This window comes from Euprymna scolopes, chromosome 42 (genome assembly GCF_053919585.1).
Source record: "Euprymna scolopes isolate OS-2025 chromosome 42, ASM5391958v1, whole genome shotgun sequence".
Classification (NCBI taxonomy): domain Eukaryota; kingdom Metazoa; phylum Mollusca; class Cephalopoda; order Sepiida; family Sepiolidae; genus Euprymna; species Euprymna scolopes.
The window spans coordinates 4644287-4660766 of record NC_136523.1 but is presented as its reverse complement, the minus strand read 5'-3'; the positions used below and the strand labels follow the sequence as shown (position 1 = coordinate 4660766).

The 16480-nt window shown below is 35.6% G+C and overlaps 1 protein-coding gene across 4 annotated transcripts in view; it reads left to right on the top strand.

Annotated features, from left to right (window-relative positions):
* The first annotated feature begins 10215 nt into the window (after window positions 1-10215).
* LOC145266913 (inositol polyphosphate-5-phosphatase A-like) overlaps window positions 10216-16480 on the top strand; it is a 729402-nt gene continuing 723137 nt past the window's right edge. For all 4 annotated transcript variants that reach the window (XM_080122706.1, XM_080122705.1, XM_080122704.1 and 1 more), the window contains exon 1: window positions 10216-10425. In XM_080122706.1, coding sequence (XP_079978832.1) covers window positions 10351-10425 — 75 coding nt within the window. In that variant the 5' untranslated portion in view covers window positions 10216-10350. The remainder of the gene's footprint in view (window positions 10426-16480) is intronic.

Here is a 16480-nt window from a genome sequence, read left to right as displayed (position 1 = left end):
TATAATTTTTTGAGCTTTTAACAAACAAATAAATATTATATAATTAAACTTTATTTTTAAATGAAAACTAATTTAATGCAAATAAAGTATTTTACAACAATTATAATAATGAAAACTTGATTAACGCTAACTGTTTTTTTGTGTTTTTGTTTTTGTAAATTCACGTAATGGAATGAATGTGTGTGTGTGTGTGTGTGTGTGTGTGGGTGGGTGTGTGTGTGGTTTTGGTACTTATGCAGGATACGGGCCGTGCTATTTTGTAGATAGGATTTTTATAAGAGAGCAATTCATAGGTCACGTGACCAAAGTTTCGCACTAATAGTTTAGCTACGCGTTTATAATTTCAAAAAATTTTTAAAATTTACTCGCAAAAATGTCAAAATTTTTCACAGATAAAATTGATTGAAAATCGCCCCCCAAAATTTGATTTTCGCCCACTAGGGGGCGATTCGCCCCCGGTTGAGAACCGCTGGTTTAAAGCATCATAACACCTACCAATGTTTCGAAACGTTGGTAAATTCGAAATATCTGACAATTTAAACAAACGATTCACATGCATTTTATTTCTTCGTTTTTGGATATTTAAACGTCAGTATGTAAATAATAATGTGTGAATATTTCTTAACACAAACAATTTCGATCGATACGAAAACTATTTTTCACTTTTAACAACTTAACTTCGATCCATAATTTGTGAAATGCATCCTATATGCGATGGTGAATGTTGCCTAGAAAGCACGAAACAGAGAAGGATTTCCAAAGTCTATCAGTTCAAAGAAGAAAAAACAAATGCTATTAGGGTAGAACGCTTTCTAGCAATAGTAAAGGGGTGGAATTTTGCTGCCTATCAGATTAGTTGGGAGTATATACATTGAGCGGGCACTAATGCTATGAGTTCATCAGAACACATTCCATTAAAATACTTATAAAACAAGCACAGGGGTGCAACATTGTGGCGATGAGACAGGAGGTTGGATCTTGGCCAATAGTGTGGAACCTATTAGAGTTGAGACTCTTTTTGTGGACTGTGTCCAAGAAGGAAAGCTTAGAGGTAAATCCACAACTAATACTCCATGCTTGGGTGAAATATGATTTTCTCAATTATATTTCACCTTTTTTTTTTTTTTTTTTTAATTTTTTTTTTTTTTTTTAATTTTTTTTTTTTTTAATTTTTTTTTTATTTCTATTACCTTTTCACCCCAAACAAGGCACATTGTCACTTTGGTGTAGGGGGTTACTATCAGGGACATAAGCTACATAGGTACTATGTAGGGAGTTGGGCAGCAAGATGTCGGTTCACGTTACACTTGAACTTCTGCATGTCAGTACAGTTGGGGAAGCAGAGACCTGGAAGGGAATTCCAAAGTCTAGCGGTTCTGGGGAAGAAACTACTGGAGTAGAAGGTTCTCTTACATCTAGGGATCCCAACTGTGAAGGGGTAGGATTTTGCTGCTTGTCGGGTTTGGCGGGGGTATTTACGTCAAGGGAGTACAAGTGTTTGCAGTTTGTCAGAGCATTCACCATTAAAATACTTGTAGAACAGGCAGAGGGATGCAACATTTCGTCGGTGGAATAGAAGCTGAAGCTTAGATGACAGTTCAGGACCTATCAGGTTGGCGACTCTCTTTTGAACCTAATCTAGGAGCGAGAGACTAGTAGCACCAGCCAAAATATGACAACAATACTCCATACATGGGCGAATAGTGGCCTTATAGAGGTACAGGATACTTTCGAGCATTAGTAGCTTTCTAGCATGGTAAAGAGAGCCGATCTTTGCAAGGGCCGGCCCTTCTCGCGGGGGCACCTTTGTGGCCTTCGGGCCAAGATTAAAGTGGATTTTTTTTTTGTTTTTTTTTTTTGTTTTTTTTTTTGTTTTTTTTCCCCCCAAATCCCTCGACACAAATGAAATTTTATTAAGATTGTTATCTTTTTTGTATTTTTTGATATAAATAAAAAATGTTTTAAAATTGGGCTTAAGTAGCCCCCCCCCCTCTCATCACACACACATAAATACAAATTTAAAGGGGTAACCATGATAAAAGAGGCTGGCCGAGAGAAAAATCATTTAAAATTTACAACAGAGACGAGATGGATCAACCAACCTCACCATTCCCCCCCCCCTTCTTTTTGAGTTGGCCTTGTGCCTAAGTTTTTTGTTCATTTTCCCAATTGTATATTTTTTTCCTGTGAATAAAAAAATTTAATATCTCAAAGTGTAGTATCTGTTTCGGCAGATGCTGCAAGCAAAGACCATTGCCCTTGTGGCAATCTTCTGGTCCATGTAGGGGCAACCCTTCATACCAATTGTCACTATCCAGCTCCCCTACTCGCCGGGGAGTTGGTCCTCATTTCCCCTTCACTCCTCACATTAAAAATCGGCCTTGTGCCTAATTTGCTCAGTGGGGGAGCAAATAAATACCGCCAAACTTCTTTGCAGCGGTCCTGGCAATGCTCTCAATGTAATTGTTCCAACTCATGTTTCCTATGAACGTTAGGCCGAGGAGTTTTTTTTTAAAATATACTAATCCTAATTTATGAAGCTCAATATAACATATAAAGAGCATATAACAAACAAATGACAAAAATCTATATTCCAAATTTTAAGATGTTGACCATCTTATAATTTATTCCTTTAATTATGTTGACATTCACAATTTTGGCAGCAACTGTTTCATAGTGCAAAATCATTCACTTAATTATTATAATCAATTAATGAATCTATTCTGCCCTTAACTCGTCAAAAGAAATAGCAACTAACTCTCCCAATGTTTGGATTTGTAATCATTCGCAAGTGCATTTTATTTTCTTTCAATAGGTGCTATTTCTTCTGGCGAGTTAAGGGCAGAATAGAATGGTGGCTTTATAGAGATATCGGTGAAATATCCTGTGGTGGTATTAATATAGGGATGATCAAGAGACCATATTCCGTGAAGGAAATAAAGGAATTAATACGTACTGTAGGTTTAAATAGAAAACAAGGGAAGTTTATTAACATATTTTTTTTTTTTTTTTTACATGGGTGTCACCACTTATCAAGGCCCAGAGGCCACTCGAGGATAAGGGTTAATAGGTATACATTAGTCATTGTGATTTTAGCATAGTAAACAGTGGGAATTTTGAAACTTGGATTACTTAGGGGGACGATTCAATTAGAACTTGTTCACATTGGACTTTTTCTCTTTTTTTTTTTTCATAGGCATCAACACATTATCAAGACCAAGAGGCCACTCAAGGATAAGGGTTAAAGAGTGTACAGTAGAAATTGGACAATATAATAATCATTAGTAATAAAAATTTGTTAAATTTGATAACTTATATGGAACGGTTCATCAAGAACTTATTTACGTTAGACTTGAAGACAACCATATTGTAGTCAGCTGGAAAGCAGGAAAACGGAAGACAATTCCACAGGCGTGCAGTTCTAAGAAAGAAGCTTTGTTATGGAATCTACGCTTTGGTTTAGGCACAGATAAAGACTATGTGTCGTGTTCTTCGTGTTCAGTCCAGGGAGAGTCTCTTTCCTCGTATATCCATGAATGAATATCTCTTTATAGAGATACTGGATACTCTCATGTGTGAGTAATTTTTGTAGCATGGTAGAGGAGGCCCATCTGATTTGCAGCAGCCTTGGCAATGTCCTCAATGTATTTGTTCCAATTCATGTTGCCTGTGATTGTTCGACCGAAGAATTTGAACAGTGAGTTCTCAGGTAGTGATATTTTTTATTTATTACAAAACTAAAACGAAATTTAACAAATAGCTTATATTGAAGCAGTTAGCTTCCCAAATAGTGCCAAATTACTTGTCTGATTTCCTTAACAGTGACAGGACAAATTAATCCACAACCGTTTTAATTTTTTTTTTTTTTTTTTTTAAATTTTAGTGCATTTCTTTTTCTTTTTTATTTTCATTTTTATTTTGCAAATCTTAATCAGACAATAGTATAGTATAGCTAACAGCCGAGAAATTAAAAACAAGCAAAATAAGATAGTTACAATATAAAGGCTCATGATATCACTAACCCTAAGTCCCAGGGGATAATTTAGATTAGAGTAGGCATTTTTTTTTTTTTTAGTTTTGATTGAAATTAACGAATTTAAAAAAAAAAAAGGAATCGACTACCATTTTTGATTCGTGAAGTTGGATGAATGAAAACAACCAAACAAATTTTGAAATAACAACCATTGATTGTCATGACTAATAATACGCTACATGAAAACCGAGCCGTTTGTTCAAACTTCTGTTTAATGATCACAGCTAACAAGAATTGGAACAAATACATTAAAGACATTGCCAAGGCTGATGCAAAGAAGGTGGTCTCTCTCTCTCTCTCTCTCTCTCTCTCTCTCTCTCTCTCTCTCTCTCTCTCTCTTTCTCTCTCTCTACTATGCTAGGAGACTACTCACATCTGAAACTATTCTATATCTCTACAAAGCCACCATTCACCTATGCATGGAGTATTGTTGCCACATCTGCAATGGTGAATCTACCACAAATATCTTGCTTTTTGACAGGGTCCAAAATAGAATCTCCAACCTAAGCAAACTGCAACCTCTGCTTCTTCACTGCAGTGTTGCATTCCTGTACCTATTTTACAAGTATTTTAATGGAATGTGCTTTGACAAACTCGTAGTGGTTGTGTTTCCCCCTCCCCCAACCACCGACCTAAGTATACCTGACTAACCCGATAAGCAGCAAAATCCCACCCCTAACTGTAAGCTTTCTACTCTAATAATTTCTTCCCTCGAACTGCTAGATATTGGAAATCCTTCCTAGTTCCTGTTTCCTTAAATGTACTGACATGCAAAAGTTTAAATGTTATGTGAACAGATATATCGCTGCTCAACACCCTACATAGTCTCCCTTATCCAGCTAGGTAGAAGAGTAACTTTGTTTGTCTTATTTGGATTTTCCGGACTACTATTCTCATCTTGAGTGTTATTTTCACAACATTTTGGTCAATGTAATCTCCGACCTTCTTCAAATGTGTCTTGTTTAACTCGGGAACGTTTCTGTTAAAGTTGAGAATCTGGACGGAATTTAAAACGGAACTATTTATGCTCTCGTTCTGTCAGCTATGTCGGAGTAGATGTCCTAAGTAATTCGCAATTGTATTTTTTTGGTCGCCTACATGGAGAATTGAACTTTCAACCTTCAGGAGAATAGCCTTTTTATAATTGATTTTCCCAAGTACTCTAACAACTCAGTGTGGACAAACGAAACATAGAATTGCAAATTACTTAGAACCTCTATCCAATCATGGCTGACAGAACGAGAGCATGCTACCCCCGTGAAGTAAATGAAGCGCTGCATTCGAAATTTCATCCAAATTCCCGACTTTGACAGAAATATCCCCGAGTTCGACAAGATACATATGAAGAAGGTTGGAGGTTACATCGACCGAAACGTAGTAACGATGACACTCAAAATGAGAACAGTAGTCTGAAGAATCCAAATAATACAAATAACCAATCCTCATCTCAAAAATTCAGGAAGGTAACTAATGTTGCCTTTGGTAACATTTATTTTGTCACCCTTATTTTTGCTTTGTAAGCTATTCTAGAAAATCACTAGACTGTCTTTAAAAATACAAAATAATCCACAATATTCCGAAAACAAAGTAGTAATTGCAAAATAAAAAAAATATATCCACGAAAACCAACAACGAATTAATACGTTGGATTGATTCGCCCTGTCGTTGTTTCGAAAGTGAGTTGTTAAAATTTGGCCGTTATTTTACAAGCTAACCGCTTCAATATAATAAAAAAAATGAACACATGATTAATTATCTTATTATAATTATTCTTAATTTATAAATTTATTTATTGCGGACTATTATCCTAATTTTTTTTTTTTGTTGTCGTTTCATGACGTTTCGGCCAACTATTCCTCTGGCCTTCGTCTGGTGGTAACCGCGATGGGATTAGTAACTCCGAATCTCCTAACTGTATCCTCAGCAATTACTGCCTTCCATAGTTGTTGTTGTCTCACCACATTTTGGCCAAGTAAGCCTCTGGCCGGCTTTGGGTAGGATTGAAACGCTATCTTCAAACAATTCTCACCTGGAACCGTAGAGATTCAACGTCTCTATCCACTGCACCAAGGGCGATCAAGGTTGGATTTACATCTGATCTTCCATCGTCGGGTCCGCACCGAATGGTATATAAATTATTTAATTGGAATTCATTATTGAGATGAGTATTATTTATTAATCTTTTTATTGAGGACTATTATCCTCATCTTTAGTGATCATAATAGTTTGCAAAAAATAAATTAACAAATTAATAAATAATAATATTGTGTGTACTTTCATCAAAATCGGCTCAGCTGTTTTGGAGTCTATAGAAGGAAAACTCTCTTTCACACACACACACACACACACACACACACACACACACACACACACACAGTTCCTTTTATATAATAGTAGATAGATAAAGAAAAGGGGTACTTCTACAGAATACGGACCGTGCTGAAATAATAATAACCTTCTTTAGAAACCTATTCTTAACATTTGGAGGGTGTTATTTTTTACGATTCTGTACTTTGCGCGAGCCTTTCTAGTCACACACAAAAAACATGCGTTCACATCTCAAGCCATATTTCTTGTCATATACATACGCGCACACAAACATACACGCACATGTACACACACGTAGATATATTCACGTTCACGTACATACACTCACATTCACGGGTACACACACACACCCGCTAACGTACACACATGTACTCACATATGTGCACACGTACGCACACATGGGCAACGTCACTTCCCCTTTCAAAGGAAATCCACACATGCGCAAAAGACCACCGGAAACAACTATAAAAGCAAGAGCAATAAGCAGCTTCTTTCTTTTTGGACCAGCTTCCGAGCTGAACGGTCGCCGGACCAACAGCGCGCCATTTCGGCAGGCGCGCCCGCGCGTGCCTCACGCCACCCGCTACTATGCGTGGGACAAGAGTTAACAGGCAGTACATACACCTTATACGCTTTCTCTCTCCATGAACTGGATTGACATTCTCACTCTTTCTCTCTCTATATACAACTTGTGCCTGAGAATACCTTCGCGTAGCAGACTGCTAACATGACGCATAGCTTAACTGATGTCATCCCTCTCTCTTTTTCTCTGTCTACACGCCGGACGGCCATTTCTCGTTCCACTGCATTACTCACTCCTCTTTCCACGTGCGAACAAATGATGGTGACCCGGACATGTGATGAACACACATTCCCTTCTCTTTCTATACCACCAGTCCTGCAACAAACGATGGTGACACCCGTGCGGACATGAACACGTGTTACACCTAAAGCATTCATTCTTCAACAGTAAATAAACGACACGTTTATTTTATCCAGCAGTTTTTGTTTCCTTCATTCCCTTCGTTTCATTATTTTCTTTTGTAACGGGATTAGGATATATATATATATATATATATATATATATATATATATATCCTAGTCCTCTACAACTTTCATCGAACAGTAAACAAAAGATGTCGTAAAAATTAGATTTAACTTGAAAATTCTTTCTAAAAAAGCACGGTTTGTATTCTGCATAAGTACCACAAACACTTTGTTGTTTATATAGAATTAAACCTATTTACAAAAATAAATAAATAAATAAATAAATAATAAAATAAAATAAATAAATAAATAAATAAAATAAATAAATTGCAGAACGAAGATGTCATATTCCAAAAATCACGTAAATTGATCAAGTGGTTTCATATATAATAATCGTTTGTTTTTTTTAATGATTTTTAGCGATTTTAATAATATCAATTACAAAGCTGATCTTTATCTCGATAGTTCGGATTGAGTTATCGGCGCTTCTACACTATTGGGACGAAATTTCGGAAATCGTAATACTGAATTTCACATAAAAACAATGGTGTCTACGTATTCCTCGTATTTTTAAGATGATTATCAAAATAATTACGAAAATCGATAAGGTAGAAAATAGAATTTGATGAAAACGATCACAAGAGAGTTCAAAAAGGAGGTCATTTTCCATTTTGATTTAAACAAGATGGCGGACATTTTTCATTTGCTAACACGATTAAAGTTGTTTTGTTTAATGATTCAGTCATATTCGGGTAATTTCGACTGCATACTTTGGAAGCTACCATTGTAACCTATTAGAATTGACAAAAAATCAGTTGAAACTATTGTTTTTTTTATCTGAAAACTCCATTTATCAACTACAAAATTTCTTCCAAATAGCGTAGAAGCGGTGAGTTGTCTCCCCCTTATTTATAAAACATGGCGGACGCCTCGCTTTGCAATAAAATTTGATTTTCTTAGTTTAAAAAAATACTTTATCAATTAGATGATACGGGTACGTACATTATAAAGTATTTTTAAAGGTTCAATCTAAAAATGCACCTTCTTTTTATTTACATTATTTATTGAAATTTAAAAAAAAAATGAAACGAATTAAAATTTAAAAAAAAACACATTTAAAAAATGTAAACATGACTAGATTCTTTCGGGACAAGATCAAAGTGTAGTATCTGTTCTTCAGATGCTGCAGGCTGCAGTGCTGCTGCAGTGACTGCTGCATTGCTGCACATCAATTTCTTGTTCTCTGTCAGTGGAGGATAAATCCTTCACGACTGAGACAATTTTTATTTTTGTTCCTTTTCTCCACGTTAAAAAACGACCCTGGTGTCTAACTCTGTCCCGTGGGGAGGCATTGTAAATAGGAACATTTAATGCACGCGTTTTGGCTGTGTTGTTGAATGCGGCTTTCAAGAAACTGTTTAATGCCCACATAGAACGATGAAATAACATCTCGAATACGTATTTCTAGTCTGTTTGTAAAATTTGATAAATATACATTGATTTATCTTTATTTTTTATAACGAATTTTGAAAAATCCTATTTTTAAAAATGTAAATATTTTCAATTATTTTTTGTTTACTTCTTCCAAACCCGGTAATGTACCCCTACCGGACAACGCCGAGCAAATATCGCCAATATTAGCACATGTGATACGTCGTTTCCGACATGACGGTGTAAGGTCAAAATATGTCCCTTAGTTTTTAATCAACAGTCAACACTGAATTTATGTTAATCAGAATATGAGGCGAGGTAAATAAGTAATAAATAAATAATTTCATATTTTTAATCGAAGTTAAATTTATAAAATGCTGGACTTTCTCGTATGACCTAAAACCGACGTTGAATAAAAAAATAAATATGACCCAAAAAGGGTTGATACGGCGTAACGATCTGACTAAAGTAGGAAGGAGAGGGAGAAAGAGGAAGATAGAAAGACGAGGCGTTATAATAAAAAGAAGAAAAGGTAAAGTTTAGGTTAAAAAAATGATTACAAGTCTGATAGTGTGTTTATATGTATGTATGTATGTATGTATGTGTGTATGCGTGTCTGAGAGAAAGAGAGACAGATAGTCAAAGACGGGGGGGGCACTGACGTAAAAGAAACGCATCCCTGGTGGAGAGAGAGAGAGAGAGAGAGAGAGAGAGAGAGAGAGAGAGAGAGAGGGGGGGTGAGTTTGATATAGAGTGGGTTTAATATGCGATCCTCTAGCGAGGGGGATAGGGAGTCTCGTAATACAGAGAGAGGGAAAGAGAGAGAGAGAGAGAGGGAGAGAGAGAGAGAGTTAGATAGGCAGAGAAGTAATGAAGGCTTCGTCCGAAGGTGAAAGACTAAGAGTCGATTAGAGAGTAGGAGTGTCAGAGAAGTGCTTGTTTTTAGAGCAGTCTTACCAGGAAGAACTGTGATATGGAGACCGCTTCCCTATACATCGTCGTCAGCTATAATTTTAAAATAAATACACCCGTAAGGGACCCTAGCACCTGATAGAGACCGACCCAAGAACACGGCCACACCCTTACAAGACACAATAATAGGATTCTGCCGGTTTTGGGGTCGGCATCATATATATTTATAAAAATCAGTGTGCAATACTTATAATTCATAATAACACACACACACGCATGTATATAGACTGTTAGCCTGACGAATTCCATCGATGGAATGAAACACAAACGTTTCTGGGTAGCTCACTTGCCATAAGTATATTTTTTATACTAATATATACATACATATATTTATATATATATATATGCATATATATGTATATAGATGAATATATAAAAATCTCATGCAAATATAAGAAGTATATATGTATATAGTTTTAATTTATAATATTGAGCATCCCATAACATAACATTTAAATAAATAAATACCATTTATTTGTTTTTTTATTTATTTTTTAATACTCATGATTGTAAACTTATATAAAGATAAATATTTATATATATTATTAAAAGCAACCTTTCAAAAAAGCACTCGACATTAAAAAAAATATATAGCACACATGGGAGGAATGGGAGATATCTCACATACAAGGATTTTACTAGTAAGCGCTAACGTTGGATCTATCTTCGAAGATGTAAGTATATACAGTTGAATATTCATATATTTCTTCTATCTACATATTACATACACTGTGTTTATCTTGTTTGCTTTTTTATCTCTAAGAAGCAACACTCGATATCGAGAATCGCAAGTGCTTGTCGCGTTCACGACGTTTAAAATCGAAATAAAGGATACGAATCTGTTTCATTCTAAATAATTACGTCACAAATACAAAAAAAAATGACAATTAAATTATTATAACTGTATTTATTTTGTAATTTGGAGGGTTTTATTATAATTAAATTCGTTTGTAAATGACTATTTTATTTCAGATTAGTTCGACCTAACCGGTATTACTCGAGGATCCTTATTTGATTGCCTCCCCACAAGGGCAATGTTAGACACGAGATTGGTTTTAACGGGGAGGGAAAATACAGCGGTACTTATTCAGAATAGTAATACGGACCGTGCCATTTTTTTTTTTTTTTTTTTAGATAGGATTTTCAAATTGAATGCAGTTTTTTTTTACAATATCTTTTGTTTATTAGATTCTTAGATGAAAGTACAGAATAGTTTTTTAAAAGCCTCCTTCCTCGTGTTAAGAATGAGTTTCTAAATAATACCGTAATTATTTCAGCATGGTCCGTATTCTGCATAAGTAACAATCCAGCTCTTCAACAGGGACACTCCAGATTGATATGACCTTTAAACTATATCCAGTGATTCCAGTGGTGGTGTTTGGTGTGGTGAGGCCCCAGCTTGTGGGCTTTGGGGAGTGTGAAGCCACCCTTTAATTACCATTGCTCCCAGGTCCACTCTGACCCGGAGTGGTAGTAGCTGTTAGGGTCCCACAACTATGGGTTAAATAGAAACCGACGTGAAAACAACAAATATATTCTATTAAAAAAAATTTTCTTCAAAATCTTTGGATTCGGCATTAAATAACCCGAAAAGGGTTGATATGCCGTAAAACAAAACCAACCAACCAACCAGATTGATGCAAACATTTAAAATTGCTTCAGTCTAGAAGGATTTCTTATTCACTAACAAGGGACAGAAAACACGAAGCGGAAACATTTACTTTCATTTTGTTTAATCTTTGTTTTGTTTGTTTTTGCTAATTTTGTTGAAATAATTTTATTTTGAAAGCCATTCTTAACACGGGGAGGGTGTTTTGTAACTATTCTGTGCTCCCTGCTCCCACGTAACAATTTAATAATAATAAAAAAGTATATCGTACAGCTTGAATTTAACCATGAGAAAAAAAATCTTTAAAAATAGCGCGGTAGCAAAAGTGCACAAGCACCAAAATGAAATTTGATTATTACAGCAATAATGTAGTCATTGCTAGTAGCGACATAATACCGTTGGGAAACTAGTTAAAACCAATTCTGGACAAACTGGTCATCTTTGTTTACGCTATTAACTAAATAAAGATAACTACTTCGCTCAGGGTCGATATTTTAAATATTATTTACGGATTTAAAGAAGAAATGTAATAACTCCTGGACAGCGCCGAGTAAGTAAGCTTCTTTACTATAAAACAAAATATACAATAAAACAGGCGAAGGCTTGCCACTCGGACTTAGGGGTAGCGAAAAAAAAAGCGCAAAACATACTCGATTTGAGACGGGAATGATTCTTTCAAAGTTGTCAAAACTATTTCTTAAGTTTTATTTTCTTATTTTAGCTTTTGTTTTACGTAGAACTTAAGGACAATGTTTTTATTTAAACTGGTCAATACTAGGTATAGCTTTATGAATATTATTCAGATATAATATTGGGCACCGCCACCGGAGATACCCGAATCTTGTCGTGCCTTCTGAAAGCTTGTCGATAAGACATTTTTTGGTGCTTTTGCATTTTTGATACCATGCTATTTTAATATATATATATATATATATATATATATATATATATAATTTTTTTTCAGGCTAAATTCAAGCTTCATTATACTATATTTATTATTAAATTGTTAGGTGAAAGCACAGAATAGTTACAAAACACCCTCCCCTTGCCATGTTAAGAATAGTTTTCAAAGTAATCTTATTATTTCAGCACGGTACCAAAAATGCACAAGTATCCATTTTTTTTTTCTTGCTCGTTTAGAAGAGTGTAATGTTTTTGATTTACTTTTGCGATTGTTTTTTTTGGGGGGGGGGAGAGGGGTAGGGCTAGACTGTGGGGCGGAGGCTGATAAATTCTTTTAATTACTTAATTTAAAAAAAAAATATTTCGGTCTTTTTCGTGGAGGGGTGGAGAAGTTTGTGGCCACCTGGACTTAGAGTTAGTATTAAGGAAATCTGGATATGGAGGAGGACGGGTGCCGATAAATTTGAATTAGGCATATTTACGAAACATTAGAAGAAGAAATAGGAAGTGATGTTGCCGAAATAGAAGATGGGTGACGTTCTTCATCTGCAAATCGTCACAAATCCGAAATTCGAGAAAGTAAATTGGCGTCTGTAACTGCCTTTTTCATTGGCCAATTTAGCGTTTGACAACTTACTGTCTGCATATCTTGGCCAATTTTGGAATTTGTTGTCAAAACTCGGGAATCGTCATTAAATTATTGAAGCCTATTATTTACAAGAGCCGAAATTCCGGCTGTCCAAAAAAAAAAAAGAAAAAAAAAAAGAGGGCCATTCTGAATTGGAAACAGCAAAGTTAGAAACTGCGTCAGTCTTTGATTTATTTTTTTATTTTTTATTTTTTTTTTTTACATAGGCATCACCACATTATCAAGGCCCAGAGGCCACTCAAGGATAAGGGTTAAAGAGTGTACAGTAGAAATTGGACAATATAGTAATCATTAGTAATGAAAATTTGGTAAATTTGATAACTTATATGGAACGGCTCATCAAGAACTTATTTACTTTAGACTGACTGAGCAAAGAACAGATATTACACTTTGATAACGTTATTTGCGGACAGAAAAATCAATTTCACTTACAAATTAGACACAGTGTCATCAAAATTGTTTTCTTAGGAAAAGAGCACTCTAATCTGTAAAAAAATATACCTGGGCAGCCCCATCGGCATTCCCCGGTTGAGGTACTTCAGGCAATCAGCAATATACTAAACCCTTCTCAAAGGGTGAGAAGGCAGAGCATGATGGTAGAGTTGACCTACGACTGCACAGGGCGATACACCTCAGCCAACAAAGAACAGGCCATCTGAACAATGGCGTATTGAAATATGCTGGATCCAGAGTCCACCTAATATTTTCTGATGAATTTAGAAAAAAAAAAAAAAAAAAAACCAGATCGATCTCTAAGTGGGAGTGAAACTTAATTGGAAAGAAACGAAATACAGGTGTAGTTTGGGAGTTTGTAGTACCCTTCTATAATATAAATCTCACCTATCTGTTTAAATCTATGTATGTTTGTATGTCTGCTTAAAACTTTCGACAGAAGTGACGGATAAAATAGACTTCGTAGCCTCGTAGGAGATGTCCTTTTCTCTTCCTTGCAACCTCTATCTCACAGAAGAGATGTTGCGAGTTTGTCTCTGATGTATCGTTATTTTCATGGAAAGTGTTCGACTGAGCTTCAATCTATGGTCCCCCCTCGCCAAACTTTCACAAGAAACACTCGTCTAGCTGTAAACACTATCAATAATTCCCCCCACTCTTTATCTGTGCCTAAACCTAAACGTAGATTCCATGAACAAAGCTTTTTTCTTAGAACTGCACGCCTGTGGAATTGTCTTCCGTTTTCCTGCTTTCCGGCTGACTACAATATGGTTGTCTTCAAGTCTAACGTAAATAAGTTCTTGATGAGCCGTTCCATATAAGTTATCAAATTTACCAAATTTTCATTACTAATGATTATTATATTGTCCTATTTCTACTGTACACTCTTTAACCCTTATCCTTGAGTTGCCTCTTTGACCTTGATAATGAGTTGATGCCTATGAAAAAAAAAAAAAAAGAAAAAGTCCAATGTGAACAAGTTCTAATTGAATCGTCCCCCTAAGTAATCCAAGTTTCAAAATTCCCACTGTTTACTATGCTAAAATCACAATGACTAATGTATACCTATTAACCCTTATCCTTGAGTGGCCTCTGGGCCTTGATAAGTGGTGACACCCTTGTAAAAAAAAAAAAAAAAAAAAAAAAAAAAAGATCAGTATCGTTTCGAAGCACGACTCTTCGAACAACAAATATCGAAAAAATCGCCATAAACATTAATTCCTTCAACTGGGCACTTTTTACAAACAGGGGTCGCTTTTTTTCACTGATATTTTCAAAAGTCATCCCCTCTTTTCAATTGACTAGCCTTAATTTAAACCTTCACCACTTCCAGTTTGGCGCCGGATGCAATGGCAAAGACGTCACATTTTTTTTTTTTCCATAGTCTTTTCCTCCTTCGTGGTACAGGTTCGAGCCTGCCTGCTTGCCTACTACTTGTTTTTGCTCAACACACCCCTCCAAATACCCGGGCAACGCCGGGCACCCAGGCTAGTCTAAAATAAAAACAAATTGGAGTAGACACCTTCGAGGATGTCTATTATGAAAAAATTAACAAGGTACAGGATTCATTCACTCAACTAGCTAAGAGGTTAACTGCACGTCAATGGGCTAAAATAAAATGGATGCGTCATGCTCAAGCAAAGAATCTGACTTAGAACTTGTTGATTTATATCGAATGTAATTTCTATTGCATCTAATTTTAATCTTAAGCTGATGCTTAAAGAATAAAACCAGATACTGATTAGAAAAAGATTCAACCTCAATACAAACTCCTCAGTTCACGACTAATTTTTATCTTAAGCAGGTGCACTTGAACAATGGTGCAGACTACCTACTCTTAACTAAATTCATTTTGACCCATTCATTCAACGATTACTGTTCATTTTATTATTTCTTTCATGTGTCGATCACTTTCACTTCAGCAGTCACTAAAATACCACATTTGTTCTATGGGTTACCCACTGTAAAATATCACCAATGGCTTAAAATCAGTTTTATGTATAAAAGATATTTACAATCTGGTTTTATTCTTCAAGATTAAAATTAGATGCGATAGAAATTACATTCGATATAAATCAACAAGTTGTAAGTTAAATTCTTTGCTTAACATGATGCACCCTTTTTCTTCTTTTAGCCCTGTTGAACGGCCGTTAACAGCTAGTTGAGTGAATGAATCCTGTCCCTTGTTTTCATAATAGACATCCTCAAAGGTGTCTACTCCAATTTGTTTTTATTTTAGAAGGATACTACAAACTTCACCTTATTTTATTTCTTTCCACTTAAGTCCCACTCCCACTTAGAGATCAAGCTGTTTGTTTTTTGTTCTAAATTAATTGAAAAATATGTTGGATTGTGTAGTGGACTTTCGGTCAGCGTTCAAGTTGTGGATAACTTGACAAAGACTAAAGTTACTTCTCATGAAAGAGAACTATTTATGGCACAATGGGAGATTCCATTGTGCACACATGGGCCAGTCTATTCCTTGGATTGTGATTGGCTGAATAACCTGATTGGATATGCTTGTACATAAATACAAGCCCTCAGTCCAGCTCAATCTGATGTCTGTCTTGTGCATAAGCTGGACCCTTGGTAAGTGTTGCTGCTATTATTATTATTGTTGTTGTTGTTGTGTGTTATTGATTAACACAGTTCTTTTGATTATTCTACATCTCCCCTCTTTCCCCCCCCCCACGAGTAGGCTGGGTTGTGTGAGAGGTGTATCTCTCTTTTAGGCCTAGTAATATTTGGTGGTCTCTGTTCCCAGCACATTTCAATACGTCATTATTCAAGTAGTGTGTTCTTTGTTTCATTGAGAAGTGAGGGTTGAGGACATCCGTTGCATGGAGAGAAATGATTTTGAGAATGATGATGGATGCGAAACGTAAGTCTCAAAGAGAGGCTTAGTTCTGATGAATGCAAAGGAAGATTAAATCCAATATAGGGAGATGTGTGCAAAACAAAACTTCAATCGTATGGTCACATAATGGATGTTTGTTCTTGGATGGGTAGATGTAGAAAAGTTGAGGTAGCAGGTTCAGTACACATGGGAAGACAAAGAAAAATATGGGTTAAAGTGATGAAATAGGCCTGAAAGAAAAAAAGGGATAAATAAAGA